General features: G+C 37.3%; 1 protein-coding gene across 2 annotated transcripts in view; it reads left to right on the top strand.

Annotated features, from left to right (window-relative positions):
• Window positions 1-1079: 1079 nt before the first annotated feature.
• The window catches only part of CHAF1A (chromatin assembly factor 1 subunit A), a 56920-nt gene continuing 41375 nt past the window's right edge, over window positions 1080-16624 (top strand). Inside the window, exons 1-3 of one of the 2 annotated variants that reach the window (XM_074204003.1) lie at window positions 1080-1191; window positions 3973-4023; window positions 6408-7258. In XM_074204003.1, the coding sequence (XP_074060104.1) occupies window positions 1140-1191; window positions 3973-4023; window positions 6408-7258 (954 nt within the window). In that variant the 5' untranslated portion in view covers window positions 1080-1139. The remainder of the gene's footprint in view (window positions 1192-3972; window positions 4024-6407; window positions 7259-16624) is intronic. The other variant, XM_074204002.1, reaches the window with a different exon arrangement.

Raw genomic sequence — 16624 nt, 5'->3', positions numbered from 1 at the left:
AGTCGTTGTACACAATGAGAAGTCGGGATAATGTTAACGCTGAGGGAGCGGTAATCCATCCTTGAAAGCCACCTAAGAAAAGGTAGGATATTGGGATATGACGGGGTCCCATCTGGAATCATGTGGAAGTCGCATCGGGCAGGATTTTAAAAGCCAGACGGCGGAGGCTGGGCAGTCAGGTGAAGCTGGGGTCCACTCTCCATGACCCTCCTTGGGGTCTTCTTGGCAACGATACGGGAGTGGTTTGTCATTTTCTTCTCCAGCTCATTTTACAGATGAGGAAACTGAGGCAAACGGGGTGCAGTGACTCGCCCAGGGTCACACAGCTAGCAAGTGTTTGTGATCACATCTGAACTCAGGAAGACGTGTCATCTTGACTCCGGGCCCAGCGGTCCGAAGACCTGTGTTCAAATCCAGCCTCGGTCAATTGTTGGCTTCCTAAGCTTGGGAATGTCGAATAACCGCTGCCTGCTTCCGTTTCCCTGTTTTTCCGGGAGGACAGAATGAGACCCCATCTGTAAGGCGCTTAGCAAACCTTAAACGCCCGTGTAAATATTGGCTGACATTACCGATAGGGAAGGACCGAGCAAGAGGGCAAAAAAGGAAAAAAACCCCGCCAGGGCAGCCTTCAGATATCCGGGAGCCGGGGCCTGCGCCTCAGTGGCCTCAGGACGTCTGGGCGGGGCCTGGATCGCGGCCTTCTCCGGGCTAGCCAATCCCGAACGCGAGCTCTCACGTTGACGTCTCCATCACCCAATCACCGAACGCCGTCTCCTCCGGGGCCTCGAGCCGGCTGGGGGTGGGGTGGGGATGATTTCTCGAGCGGAGGAAGAAAGACGGCGCTGTGCTCCCTCCCTTCAGGAATGTCAATAGGCCGGAGGAAGCCCCGGATCTCGCGAGGCTGCCTCTTCCCCGTCCCGCCTCCTCCTTCCCTCCCCTGGGGCCCGGCGGGTCACGTGGAAGCCTCTCGTCCTATCAGCGGCTCGCATGGTGGGGTCGCCGAGGTTCCCGCCAAATACGAGCGGCGGCGGCCGGAGCAGCGGCGCCGGTGGGCGGGCGGGAGGGAGGGAGGGCGAGGAGCTGCTGCTGCCGCCGCTGTCGCCGCCGCCGCCGGAGGGGAGCCCGCGCCCGCGGCGGCGATGCTGGAGGAACCCGAGAGCCCGGCGCTGGGGCTGAGGGGGGCGGTGACAGGTACGGGAGCGGCGGCGCCGCCTCTCGGGCCCCGGCCGCGGGCGGCGGGGTGGGGGGGGCGGGCGGCGGGGCCTGAGCCCCGCGCAGGGCCGTGGGGGGAGGGGGCCAGGGCCGGAGCTCCCTCCGGAGCACCACGGGGGGCAGAGCCGGGGGGTGCTAGCGACCTCCAGGGCTACCCCCTCCCCGGCTTACAGATGGGGAAACCGAGTCCCAGAGGGTGGGAGCGGGAAAGAGGATGCTGATAATGGGCCCTGACATCCAGAGCCCCGAGGCTGGCATTCCAGATTGATTCTCGCTCCGGCTTCCTACCCACACCCTTGGCTGCTGCCATCTCCATTGTACAGCTGAGACTACCGAGGCTTAGAGAGGACAGTGAGCTCCAGGGCCCCCGGCTCGCGAGGGCCCGAAGCGGGATGCCGAGCCAGGGCTAGGCTCCAGGCTCAGCATCTCTCCATTAGGCCACAGCAGTCCCCGGAGGTCGGACCTGGAAGACCATTTCAGCCAAGACCCTCGTCTTACCCAGCCAGAAGCCTATGAACAAAGGCTCATAGAGGGAGATAGCTGGAAGCACTCTGAGAAATAAGTGGCTTGTCTAATCTCTAAATTCTCCAGAGGGGGGAAATTGAGCCAATAAGGTGAAGTATCATTTAGGATAGGATGCAGACGGAATATAGAGAGCAGTCAGTTAGTCCAGCAGTTCTCAAAGTAGGTCCTGGGAATCCCTGGAGGAATCTGGATCCCCAGTACCGTTTCAGGGGGTCTGGGAGGTGAAAAGCTTTACATAATAATAATTATTTTAATTTCTAGTCTGGTTGATATAACCCACATAAATAAAAAAACTATCAGGGGTGCCTAGGTGGTACAGTGGATAGAGCACCAGCCCTGGAGTCAGGAGTACCTGAGTTCAAATCCGGCCTCAGATACTTAATAATTACCTAGCTGTGTGGCCTTGGACAAGCCACTTAACCCCATTGCCTTGCAAAAAACCTAAAAAAACTCAACTATCTGGGAAGTCATGAATGATTTAAGAGCATAAAATGGTACCAAATCCAAAAATTTGAGAACTGTTTAATCTAGTCCAATGGCCTTGTTTTCCTCAGGAGACAGATTGACTAATACTATCAGATTCCAGAGCTTGTTTCATAACTCCCCTTTGAACTGTAACCTCCTAAAGGACAAGGTCTTAGATTTCCTTTTGTCCAGTGCCTGTGGGTGAGGGAGGAGAGAGGCTGTGGTTTCACCTGCCCCAATGTATGTGGCCATTCCTTTGTAATTTACAGTCTTAGTGAGTTGGGTCACTCAAAGATAAAGTGACTTGCCTTGGGTCACACAACTGATTTGTGTTGGAGGCATATCAGCCTCTCTAAATAGTAAGCACCTAATGTTTTCAACTGAATGAATTTTAATAAGCAGCAGTCATCAATGTTTGTTGGTGGGCCTAGGTGATGCTGAAGAGCTAGCAGTTAGAACTCCTTAGTTCACTCCTGAAAGAGCCATCATTTAAATAGCAATTTTGGGCCTCAGAACAACCCAGAGGGAAAGGTACTAAAGATATTCTTATCCCCATTTTACAGATGAGGAAATAGGCTTTGAGAAATTAAGTGAAGCCTTATTTGAACCCAGCACTCTATCTTTGCATTTTTGATATTCTGTAGAACACTTGATATCCTGTGGAAATTAGACTGACACAGTTCTCTTCTGTGGTGAGTGTTGGTAAGGAAGACAAGTTGATTGATGAGCTGACTAAAAATTTCCAATCCCTGAGCTGAGAAGAGAAAAGAGGGAAAAACTCTGTTCTTGTTTTGATGCTATTTGTTATCATGCCAGATTAGACTTCATTCATTATGTATTGGAGCCTTCTTCATACCCTTTGGACACTGGTGGGGGAGGGGGATTGCTTTTGGGTATCCTTTTATCATATAGTCTTGGAAAGGGGGTTTTATTTTGATTCCATGGATAATCAGCTGCTGCTTGCTAAATATGATAAAAAGCTTCATCTAGTTTTTCTTTTGTTTTAGCAAGAGGACATGTATTTTTCTACTTTTTGTGGTCAAATTGAGATGTCAGTTGTCCTTTGATATTCTATTGTTCTGAAACTCTTAGGAAACCACTTAATTACATACCTTTAAACAATAAAGAGGACTCTTTGAAGATTTTGTCAGAGGAAACTGACAGTTCAGTTTGGAATGATTTCTTTAATTTGAGGGTGAATAGAGGTTTTTCATATTTAGTGTGACTTATTCCTTCATAAATATTTGCCTGAGCAAGAATTTGGCACCATTACAAATTTTTGTTAATTCTCATAACATTCTGTGAAATTGAATGCTTTCATATTTTATATGTGTCAAGAGTTGAGACTGAAGCTCAGGGAATTTTGTCCTCAGAAAAATTAGTAGCTATATAAGATACATTCTTTTTTCTTTTCCCAGTTTAGGTATATCACATTAACAATGCTGCAATATCAAAGTTTATAAAAGTCATCCTAAACTTATATCTCCTTGTCTAATTCCTTCCTTTTCTTCTAGTTGGAGCTCAAGTTTCAGTCCCTTCTTGAATGTTTGTGAATTCATTACACAGTAGTCTTGCTCTCTCCTGAAATTCTGAAGCATATATTTTCTAATTTGCTGCTTATGTTTTGCCTTGAGGAGCTGGAATTGAATTTTATACTTTGTATCATTTGTAGTTGGACCTGTAGGATACCTTGCATTCAGATGTGTAGTAAATAATTTGCTGATTGATTTGAATATTTAATAGCTTATTTTTTGGTTCCTTTATTCACAGCCATGGAGTGCAAAGACAGACCAGCTTTCCCAGCCAAGAAATTAGTACAAGGTAAATTATTGGGATGGGATGAACCATCAACTTGGAGCATTTTTTAATATAAATCACTGTGACCTATTTATTTTGTTTTATAGATGTGTGTGTGTGTGTGTGTGTGTGTGTGTGTGTGTGTGTGTGTGTGTGTGTGTGTTTCTCTCTCTATATATAGTTCTCTGGTAAATTGGACTTAAAACTGCTTATAGGAGTGGACTTTTTTTTTTTACGAGTGGACTTTCTATTGGAATCCTTAATGTTTCAAAAAAAAAGAATTCAGTTGGAGCATTTCTCTGTTTTACACAGAAATAGTCTGTTTATTCAGCAGGCATATATTTCAGGCAATTTTAATTGCCTGAAAATTGGCCAAAGAGCATGCAGAGCATCATACACTTTATTCTATAAGAGAAGACCATAGATACTGTCTTACTTTCTGATCTACCAAATTTTATTATCTGATTCCTCCTCATAATTTTATTTCGTCGAAGACTAGTGGATTTCTTGTACACTGAAAGGTTACTTTGACTAGAAGGAAATCCACTGGCAACAATGAGATGTTACCTCTCTCTGTATGGAAGGAGACAGAAGTACTGGTATCTAGTAGTCTGGTGTCATGTCTTGTAGGGTTAAATGATGCACTTTATTCCATTCGATGCACTCTATTAACCAGCTACTCTAGCCAACTTCTTGTACCTTGTTCATGATATTTCATCTTTTACTTATACTTGGAATACTTTCTCTCTTTACCTCTGCCTCTTATCCTTCCCAGTCCCCTCATCTGTTAAAACCTTCCTGATAAGATAACCTTCCACGTGCTCTGTATATTTCATGTTGTCTCATTAGAATGTGTCTATTTGCCTTTCTTGTCTGTGTGTATGCGCATGTGTATGTATCATAGAATGCCATGATCATAATAAGTACTTAATAAATTCTTATTTACTTAAGGTACAATAATTATCTATCAAAGATTCTGGATTGACAAGGTTAAATTGTTTTGAGTATATCATATCTGAGATGCTGAGTCTAGTGCATTTGAGAATGATTCCATAAATATGGTTATGATAAAAAAAACACTTTAAGATGTGTTATTTATAAAATATCTTCAAAAAATTAACTCTCTGAGAATTCCAGATAAAATAAAAATAGCTCATTTGTTTATAGCACTTGAAATTTACAAAAGGAACTCTTCATAAACTTGTGATATAGATTGTGCCAGTATTATTATCTTCATTGTTACAGACGGAGAAACTGAGATTTGAGGAGTTAAGTGATTTGCCCAGTCAGAGTTAGTAAGTGTCAAGGCTTGAGATTCAGATCCTGGCCTTCTGAATTCTATACTGTCCCCTTAGACTTCATTTCTCAAGACTAAATTTAATTTTCCTAGCAACTGAATTTTATTCTAGGACTCTTCTATAAAGAAGATAGATAGTATTTATGTGGTAAATGAATGTGGAGTATGAAAATTATATATTTACACATGTCTTTAATTGGTCCTGAAAGTCTCAAACTTTTTCAGAACTCTGTAATAACCTTATTAAAGGACTCTGAACAAACTCTGATGGTAAATTAGGAAGAAAAAAATTATTGCCTTTTTCCCTTCCTCTTTCCTAAACTTGGTCAATAATTTTAAAGGCTATAACATAAAGTGACATTAAAATATAATGCAATTTTATTGGTGTTTTAAACCATTTACCATTCAGCTTTAACCTATTTTCTTCAGACTTTGTATTTTAACTCTTCATATCCCATACACTATGATCTCTTCAAGATTGATTACTTACTATGGCCTGGAATGCCTATACCTCTCACTTGTGCGTTTTTATTGACAAGGCTTGGTTTAGGTGCCATTGTCAATAGGAATAAAGCCTTTGTTTAATTCTCCAGTTGTATTTTTTCTCTTCAGATTGCCTTCTATTTGTTTCTCAGTTGTATGTCTTCAGTAGAACATAAACTCTGGAAACAAGGACTGTTTTGTCTTTGTATTTTGAGTGTTTAACACAGAACTTGCGACACTAAGCTTAAAGGGAGAAAGTAATTTTTCAAACTGTATTTGCTAGGAATTCAACAGAACTATAATCCTGGAACTCCAATCTTCTGATTCCAGATCTGTTCTTTTCCTTCACCCAGCAAGAAGGTTTATATAGGTAACAACATTGAACTTGAGTCAGAAAGCCTTGAATTTAAAATCCTACTTTAGAAATTGGCTAACTGCATTCCCCTGGGCACTCTTTCCTCATCTATAAAAAGGGAATAATAATTGTATCTATTTCACAGTTGTGGAGTGGATCAAGCGAAATGACATGTGTAAAGTACTTTGAAATTTGTAAAAGGTTACTAGTGCTAGCTATTATTACTACTTAATAAATGGTAGTTTTTTTGTTTTTGTTTTTTTGCTATTTCAGCTCGATTGCCTTTCAAGAGATTGATTCCTGTACCAAAGGAGAAAACTGATGGACATTCAGATAGCAAGAAATCAGGTTCTCAAAGGGTTTCTCTTGAAAATAAAGTTTCTGATTTAGAAACATCTTTGGAGAACTTGGAAACTGACTGTCAGTTGAATTCTGGAGTGGATTTAACTTCAAAGCTTGTGAATGGGAAGGGTCCATTAGATAACTTTTTAACAAGAAAGGTGAAAAACCAAATTGATCAACCATTGGTGATTATTGATCTGACAGAAGACTCTAATGACAGACTGAGCAAGCCTGTGGACCACACTAAATTAAATTCTGAAGCATTTTCATCCAGAGAGACCATAAATGGGATTAGAGAAAAAGACAAAGATCTAATGGGGCCATCAGATGTCATTCAGAATCACAAGGTAGCAATATCAGAGGAGCCCAGTTCAGAAGATTCCTCTGCAACACATAAGAGTGAAGACTCAGGAGTCTTGAAGGATGAAGACTCAAAGAAAGTTTCATTAAAATCCTTCCCTGAGTTGATATATCTTCCAGAAATGTGCTCAGAAAATAAGCAGGATAGTTGGAATGAAGTCGAGGGTATCCTTTGTAAAGGGAAGGTGCCTGTAGTGGTCTTGCAGGATATCCTAGCTATCAAATCATTTCCAATGGCATCTTTGGATGAGAGTATCAACTTTGAGAGTGAGGTCTTAGAATTATGCCCTGAAGATGACTCTGTACTTAGCCACTCCTCATTGAGCTCTCCCTCTTCCACTAGCTCACCTGAAGGACCATCTATATCTGAGAAAAAGAAAATCAATACTAGTCCTTTGCCTTCTACTACACCTGTACATAAGGTAAGTCCCTTTCTGACTTAAAAAAAAACCCTTTTAAAAAACCCATCATGCATTGTGGTAAACCAATCACTGGCATTTAGGAAAGTTTCTGTTATATAAAAGCCTAATTTGCATGTAGTTATTGCCAACTCAATTAGCAGCAGATAATTGCTGTGAATTAGGTACCTCAAAAACCTCATTTCAGATACTGGACTTCAAACTACTTTACCAGAGTGGCAATTAAATAAAAAAAAATTCACTTCTTGTTCCTTTCCTTCACCTGGTCTTGCTTGCATGGAATTTACTGTCACAAAAGAATAACATAAAATTTACTTGACCGTGTTAGCTTTTTAAATTCGGTACCATAAATTTCAGTTATTCTGGCTGTTTCTTTTGAAAATTCTTAGCACATTTCTTTTTTTTGCTTTTGTCATTTCAGATTATTGTTTAAAACTCTAGAAGTACTGCTTCTGTAATGTAATTTTATATGCCTGTTACTTACTGGTGATGAGCTTGTCAAAACATTCAGTTATCTTCTTGATAGCTTTTACTTTTATTGTTGCTAATAGAAAATTTTGAAAAATTACTAACAACTTCTTTTTTATGTAATAATTTATACCTCAAGTTGGTTATTTCTATCATGATATTTAAAAAAAAGTTAAATTTGATTTAATGTAATTATCTTAGTTGGTTCTGTTTACTATGTCTTTTGGGCTACTTATATAGTTGTGGTTTCTTTCCTTTTATCCCTTTCCCCAGGGATATGGGAGAAAGGAAGAACTATATTTCTTTTTGCTTTCAAATAAATATTTTAAATCTAACCTTAAACTGTTACAAAATCAGCTAAACTTTGTAAATATTTACATTCAGATAATAAGGTGTATCTCAACACATCCATAACTCCTTATTTAGAGTTCATTGTAGTTTTTTTGGTCTTTTGATACCATGCCATTTTAACTTTTATTTACAATATATATTCTTTTTTTATTAAAGATTTTATTTGAGTTTTACAATTTTTCCCCCATCTTACTTCCCCCCCCCCACAGAAAGCAGTTTGTCAGTCTTTACTTTGTTTCCATGTTGTACATTGATCCAAATTGAGTGTGATGAGAGAGAAATCATATCCTTAAGGAAGAAACAAAAAGTATAAGAGATAACAAGATCAGACAATGAGATATCTGATTTTTTCCTAAATTAAAGGGAATAGTCCTTGAACTTTATTCAAACTTCACGGCTCTTTCTCTGGATACAGATGGTATTCTCCATTGCAGACAGCCCAGAATTGTCCCTGATTGTTGCACTGATGGAACGAGCAAGTCCATTCATGTTGATCATCACTCCCATGTTGCTGTTAGGGTGTACAGTGTTTTTCTGGTTCTGCTCATCTCACTCAGCATCAGTTCATGCAAATCCCTCCAGGCTTCCCTGATTTCCCATCCCTCCCGGTTTCTAATAGAACAATAGCGTTCCATGACATACATATACCACAGTTTGCTAAGCCATTCCCCACTTGAAGGACATTTACTGGATTTCCAATTCTTTGCCACCACAAACAGGGCTGCTATGAATATTTTTTGTACAAGTGATGTTTTTGCCCTTTTTCATCATCTCTTCAGGGTATAGACCCAGTAGTGATATTGCTGGGTCAAAAGGTATGCTTATTTTTGTTGCTTTTTGAGTGTAGTTCCAAATTTCTCTCCAGAAAGGTTGGATGAGTTCACAGCTCCACCAAATAGTGTCCCAGATTTCCCACGACCCTTCCAACAATGATCATTATCCTTTCTGATCATATTGGCCAGTCTGAGAGGTGTGAGGTGGTACCTCAGAGAAGCTTTAATTTGCATTTCTCTAATAATTATTTAGAGCAATTTTTCATATGGCTATGGATTGCTTTGATCTCCTCATCTCTAAATTGCCTTTGCATATCCTTTGACCATTTGTCAATTGGGGAATGGCTTTTTTTTTTTAATATGACTCAGTTCTCTGTGTATTTTAGAAATGAGTCCTTTGTCAGAATCATTAGTTGTAAAGATTGTTTCCCAGTTTACTACATTTCTTTTAGTCTTGGTTATAGTGGTTTGTAATCGAAATCATCTAGTTTGTTTTCAGTGATGTTCCCCATCTCTTCCTTAGTCATAAACTGCTCCCCTTTCCATAGATCTGACAGGTAAACTAGCCCTTGATCTTCTGATTTATTTATGGTATTGTTTTTTATGTCTAAATCCTGTATCCATTTGGATCTTATCTTGGTAAAGGGTGTGAGGTGTTGGTCTATTCTAAGTTTCTAACATACTAACTTCCAATTTTCCCAGAAGTTTTTATCAAAGAGAGAGTTTTTATCCCAATAGCTGGACTCTTTGGGTTTATCAAACAGCAGATTACTATAGTCGTTTCCTGCTATTGCACCTAGTCTATTCCACTGGTCCACCACTCTATTTCTTAGCCAATACCAGAGAGTTTTGATGACTGATAACATAATTTTAGATCGGTAGGGCTAAGCCCCCTTCTTTTTCACTTTTTTAATTAAATTCCTGGAAATTCTTGACTTTTTATTTCTCCATATGAATTTACTTACAACTTTTTCTAACTCGTTAAAGTAATTTTTTGGAATTTTGATTGGTAGGGCACTAAACAGCTAGTTTAGTTTTGGTAGAATTGTCATTTTTTTTATATTAGCTCTACCTATCCATGAGCAGTTGATATTTGCCCAGTTATTTAAATCTGATTTAATTTGTGTGAGAAGTGTTTTATAATTGTTTTCAAAAAGTTTCTGAGTCTGTCTTGGCAAATAGACTCCTAAGTATTTTATATTGTCTGAGGTTACTTTGATGGTATTTCTTTTTCTAGCTCTTCCTGCTCTATCTTGCTAGACATATATAGAAAAGTTGAGGATTTATGAGGGTTTATTTTATAACCTGCAACTTTGCTAAAATTGCTGATTGTTTCCAGTAGTTTTTTGTATAATTTCTTGGGATTCCCTAGGTAGACTATCATGTCATCTGCAAAGAGTGAGAGTTTTGTCTCTTCCTTCCCAGTTCTAATTCCTTCAATTTCTTTTTCTTCTCTAATTGCTGAAGCTAACATTTCTAATACAATATTGAATAGTAGTGGTGATAATGGTCACCCTTGTTTCACCCCTGATCTTAGTGGGAATGCCTCTAGCCTCTCCTCATTGAATATAATGCTTCTTGATGGTTTCAGATAGATACTGCTAATTATTCTAAGGAACAGTCTATTTATTCCTACACTCTGGTGTTTTTAATAGGAATGGGTGCTGTATGTTGTCAAAATCTTTTTCAGCATCTATTGAAATGATCATATAATTTCTGATAGGTTTGTTGTTGATATAATTGAGTATACTAACAGTTTTCCTAATATTGAACCAACCCTGCATTCCTGGGATAAATCCTACTTGATCATAATGTATTATCCCAGTGATAACTTGTAATCATTTTGCTAAGATTTTATTTAAGATTTTTGCATCTATATTCATCAGGGAGATAGGTCTATAATTTTCTTTCTCTGTTTTAACTCTTCCTGGTTTAGGTATCAGCACCGTATTGGTTTCATAGGAAGAGTTAAGCAGAGTTCCATTTTCCCCTGTTTTTCCAAAGAGTTTATATAGAATTGGAACCAGTTCCTTAAATGTTTGGTAGAATTCATTTGTGAATCCATCAGATCCTGGAGATTTTTTTTTTTAGGGAGTTCAGTGATGGCTTGTTGAATTTATTTTTCTGAGATAGGGTTGTTTAGGTATTTGATTTCCTCTTCATTTACCCTGGGCAACTTATATTTTTGTAAATATTCATTCATTTCACTTAGATTATCAAATTTATTAGCATAGAGTTGGGCAAAATAATTACTTTAATTTCCTTCTCATTGGTGGCAAGTTCACCTTTTTCATTTATGATACTAGCAATTTGGTTTTCTTCTTTCTTTTTTTTTAATCAAATTGACCAGAGGTTTATTAATTTTATTGGAATATATATTCTTTTTGAAGCAGTGTTAGGTAGTAGAAGGAACCCTATGTTTGAATCTTAACTTTTCCATACCTTTAGGTCCTTAGGCATTTCATTTCTTTTCTCTGGGCCTCATGTTCTTGTAAAATGAGGGGTTTGAACTTGATGACCTCAGAGGTTCTTTTAACTCTCATTATTCATAAATTTCAACTGATTCTTCTTATACTCACCATACTTAATCATATTATTCTAATATGCTACATATCAGGCATTCCCCAATGGTAGGACATTTATGTAATCCTTTTTTACAGTTACAGATTATACTGCTTATAAATGTGTTCAGACAGATAACTTTTCCTTCTCGTTAACAATTTCAGAGCACAACAAAAATTTCCTTTGATTTAAAAATGTCTGGTATTTCCCACATACTCTCCAGTTGCTGTCCAGAAAGATTATAAGTTTGCAATTACATTATACCTGTTTCTAGTGTTGAATTATATACTATATTATATATATGTGTTATATATGTATATATAATATTATATAATTTAAAACTTTTTGCCAATTTGATGAGTGTGAGATAGCATCTCAAAGTTATTTCTGAATCATAGAATCATTAGAGTTAAATGAGATCTTAAAAATATCATCTAGTCCAATTTAATTTAGATTTGTTTCCTATTAATCAGGTTGAGTTTTTGCTTTTTTTTTTTCATTTTTTTTCAAATGAACATTTCAATTTGTAATTCCAAGAGTGATTTTTCTTTTAAAAAAAAGATTTTCCCAAACAGGAATCAGGAATGGTAGAGTATTTCCTCATGGCCAAATGAACTTAGGGATTTTAATATAGTTATAGAAAATTAATGCCATAATTTATGGCGTTAATATCACTCATGGAGCCTCTGCTTTTTTTTTTTTTTTTAAGGTTTTTGCAAGGCAATGGAGTTAATTAAGTAGCTTGCCCAAGGCCACACAGCTAGGTAATTATTCAGTGTCTGAGGCAGGATTTGAACTCAGGTATTCCTGACTCCAGGGCTAGTGCCCTATCCACTGTGCCACCTAGCCACCCTGAGCCTCTAAATTTTCAAAGAATACCCATCAGAGATCAATTTCTTTCAAGAAAAAAAGATAAAAGAATATTCTTTGAAATTTTAATATTTTTAAAAAAGCACATTTTAATTGTAAAGTCTTGGAATTTATATTAAATTCCTGCCACAAATGTAATTCATAAATATGTAGTGTTTTAAATTAGGTCTGATGTTAGCCATCTTGTTTTGTAAAGCATATTGCATCCATTTGTAGACTTACCAATTGTTTGAATTTTTTCCAGGCTACTAATTTATCACATGATGCATTCAACCAGTCAGTTTTGAGAGAACATACCTCCATTAATTTATTTTTGATTCTCATTTCCTCTTTATATCTAAGATTCTTTTTTGGCATTGAGAATACTAAAAATGGCATAGTTGGTGTAGAGTAATGAAATAAACATCTGACCTTGACAAATACTACAGAAACACTCCCAATTTTATGAATGACCCATTATGGATTTAGGAGTTAATATACTATATCTTACATAGTTTAAATGTTGGAGATGTAATTTCTCTTTTAAATTGTTAATTTTTTGTGATGTTCTACTAGAAAACTTTGGTAATAATAGTGTTTTGATGCTTCTATTGCTATGGGTACTCCTTCCACATTACAGATTTCAGTTAATCCATGTCTTCTTATCCTCTACTGTTCTTGACCATGTCTTTGTTGTAAATTTTCCTTAGATCTCCCCACTGTCTACAAGTCTTCCTCTGGTCTTTTTGTTATATTTTGTGGATTGAGTTGTCCATATGCTATTTTGCATATTGCAATTTATTTAAAACTATCCTCCCAAAATAATGAGTCTCTTCTGACTAATCTAGAGCCTGCTACAAAGTGGAGCTTTGTTTAGAAGTAGAAAGTTTGGGAAAACTCCCAATTTCTAACCTTGAGTTTTATTATGAAAAAGGTAAAGAACAAGACCTCATTGATTAATGTTTCTGACCCTTCTTGATAAATATATCTCCCCATGTAACTAGGATGTCTTGATCATATTTATCTTCCAAAGGAAACTAGGAACCTAATGAATTTAAATATACTGTGATTTCCCCTCCCCCTTTCCATTTTTCCCTCTTCAATTTTGCCCATTCCTGTAAAAACTAAACAAAGATAATTAGGTTTTATATTTTCCTTTAGTTTTGATCTTTAGAGACAGTAGTGAGACATAGATTCATAATATAAATATATAATCATAATATAAATGTAATAAATGTAATATAATATAAATAACACAATATGATGTAATATAAATATAATACATAACACATTAATATAATATTATGTTATATATTATAATATTGATAATTTATATAATATATTAATATAATATATAATATAAATAAAACATATAACATAATCATAATATAAATCAAGGAAAACTTTTGTTTTGGCAACTTTATTGCTGGGAGTTTTCTAAATATATTATGATTTGGCCTACTAAATAAAGCCTCAGCTTGCTATATGTTTATTATCGTGAAGACTTAGTTCTTGGTATTATATTTTTGGTATTGGAATAAATAAATTAATTCTTTCATTATGTCAGTTTAGATTCTAAGTTCCTGTAATCTCTTTTGTTTTTCCTCTTCCCTGCTTTAACCCCCACTGCCTCTTCTCCCTCAAGCTTCTCTTAAATAATTACCTTAATTTTTGTCAGCTACCTTCTGGCACTAAATGCCCTGAATTTACTAATTAAAGTGCATTCCTTCCTTTAATACTTATCTCCCTTTCAGTGTATCTAAAACTGATCCTTTTTCGTAACTTCTCCATTTTTGTTGAGGGAACCTTCTTATTCTTCCAGTTAAATAAGTTTTCAGTTTTTTAAATCTTCACTCTTACCCCATTTATCCAATCAGTTACCAATTTCTTGCTTTTCTGTCTTCACATTTTTCCTACCCTTCCTCTTTTCTCCAGACTTACAACTACTACTCTATTTTGGGCCCTCATCACTTCTCCTTGGACTGTTGCAATAGCCTACTACATGACCTTATTGCTTCTGGTCATGTCCATCCTAAAAGTGCCAAATTAATGTTTCAAAAACATCCATTTGACCATGTCATTCCCAAACTGAAAAAGCATTTATAGCTGCCTGTTATCTCAAGGATAAAGTACAAACTTCTCTGTTTGGCATTTAAAGTTCTTCACAGTCTGCTTCACAGTCTATCTTTTCAGACTGATCCACACATTTACTCCTCCTCATTCACTCTTTGTTCCAGCCAAACTAGACTAGCCTGCTTATTTATTAGATCCCTATATGCCATTCCATCTGCTGACATCTTTGGTGTTGCATAGGCTGCCCCCTCATGTCTGGAATACTCCTTGGCTCCTTGATTCCTTCAAAGCATAGCTCGGGTGCCATTTCTTCTAGGAGGCCTTTTCCTTATTGCTCCTCTGTTATTAATGCCTCAAGTCAGTCCCTCCTCCTATTACACTGTATATATTTAGTATAAATTTTGTATGTGCTTATGTGAGAAACATCTGGTTTCTCACTAGCAAAACATAAGCCCTTTGAGGGCAAGAGACCTTTTCTGGTTGATTAGTTTGTTTTGACCTTTGTGTCCATAGTACCTGGGTAAGTGTTTGGGGCATGCCACATAACTAGGTAGTACCCAAATGCTTATACAATTAAGTTGAATTTCACTTATAGAAACAATGAGTGTTTTGACTTGGCAGATGGTGAGGGAGCATAATTAGCTTCCCAGAGATAGCAGTGTACTTCCCATATGCTTGTCATGCTAGGTATGTTTAGGAACTGGTTGTATTCTCTTCATCAATTTCTCTCTCTCCCCTTTCCCCCTTCCTCCTTCTCTAGGTGCTCTATTTCCTAATTTTTAGGCTGAAATCTGCTGAAAGCTATAGTAACTTTTTATCCACTTATCCTCAGGCATCCACTTATGCTGGAACACCAGGCATAGGATTTATTATCAGGATCATTAACCAGTTATATTTCCTCTGACTGGAAATTAACCCTGAGGTTCATTCAATATCAGTATGATTATCTCCAAAGGTAGAAAAAAGAAGGGACTATCCTGACTCTGTTTTTGCCCCTTATTATATTATTTTAGTTATTATACAAAGATATCATATATCTTAATTCTCCCATATTTTCAAATCTCTAGCACCATTCTCCATTCAAGGATGACCAATCTTGGTTGTCTGGTATTATTTTTTCCTCCATCTTGAGCTATTGCAAGTCCTGAGCATGTGTTGAATAGATCTACTTGTTTTACCTGCTTCTTACTTACTTAGCTTTTGAAGATGCTTACCTTGAGCTGCTTCCTAAATATGTCTTGTGAATTCCCCTTGATGTGATCCATCTCTGACACTGCATCAGGATACCTTAAACTTATAAATTGTGGACAGGTGTCTAAAACTCCCAGTAACCTACCCTAGCAATATTCATGTTGGCAACAGAGAAAGCAAGAACCTCCAGTTCTAAAGAGAGGAATTCCACAGTTCCTAACCAATATTTGGACTAGGTAGATTGTTTGCCCATACCAGTCATTTGGTTCTCTTCCCCCAACCTTATAAGCAGAGCCAGTAGGGCCACAAAAGCATACTCTTTAAAATTTGCTGTTGTGTTGAGGTGTTTTTCTATATAAATTTATGTTATGAGTTTTCTTGATAATGACATCATTTAATACTAAAGGCTCATTTAATTTGGAAGCTATTTTTTTTACCATTTTGATAAGTTTTTCCAAAACATATTGTAAACTTCTCTGCATTAAATTATCCTGAATATAATTTAATGTTTTATTGATGGCTTAGGTAATCACTTTGAATATTAATGATTATTTCTATTAAATCATTTTGTTTGTATCCAATTCTTTGTCACTCCATCTGAGATATTCTTGGCAAAGAAACTGGAGTGGTTTGCCATTTTCTTCAGATGTGGTACTAAGGTACACATGATTAAGAGACTTGCCCAGGGTCACACAGCTAGTAAATAGCTGAGAATTGAACTCAGGTCTTCCTAACTGAAGGCCCAGTGTTCTCTCCACTATGCCATGTAGCTGTTCATGGATGATGATACAATCTATTGATGTTATGATTTATTGAGATAATTGAGCAAGGAAATTACTTTCCCAAACAGCTTACCCCAATGTTTTTCCTTTACTTCTTTTGTTCTTAGATCGACTTTTTTGCAGATTTTCTTGCAATAAAAGTTCTTAGCTAGTTTTGTATAGCATCTGTCTTCCACCTCTATTTGTTCTAATTTGCTCTGGCCTTGAAATTAACTATCTAAATTGTAAGAATTGTATGTAAAATAAAAACAAATCCACTCTTTAGAGTTCTGAATGATATAAAAGCAGATTGATTCCTTTAGGAGAGAAATAGATTAGCT

This window comes from Macrotis lagotis, chromosome X (assembly GCF_037893015.1).
Source record: "Macrotis lagotis isolate mMagLag1 chromosome X, bilby.v1.9.chrom.fasta, whole genome shotgun sequence".
Taxonomy (NCBI): domain Eukaryota; kingdom Metazoa; phylum Chordata; class Mammalia; order Peramelemorphia; family Peramelidae; genus Macrotis; species Macrotis lagotis.
This window is presented reverse-complemented; position numbering and strand designations above follow the sequence as displayed.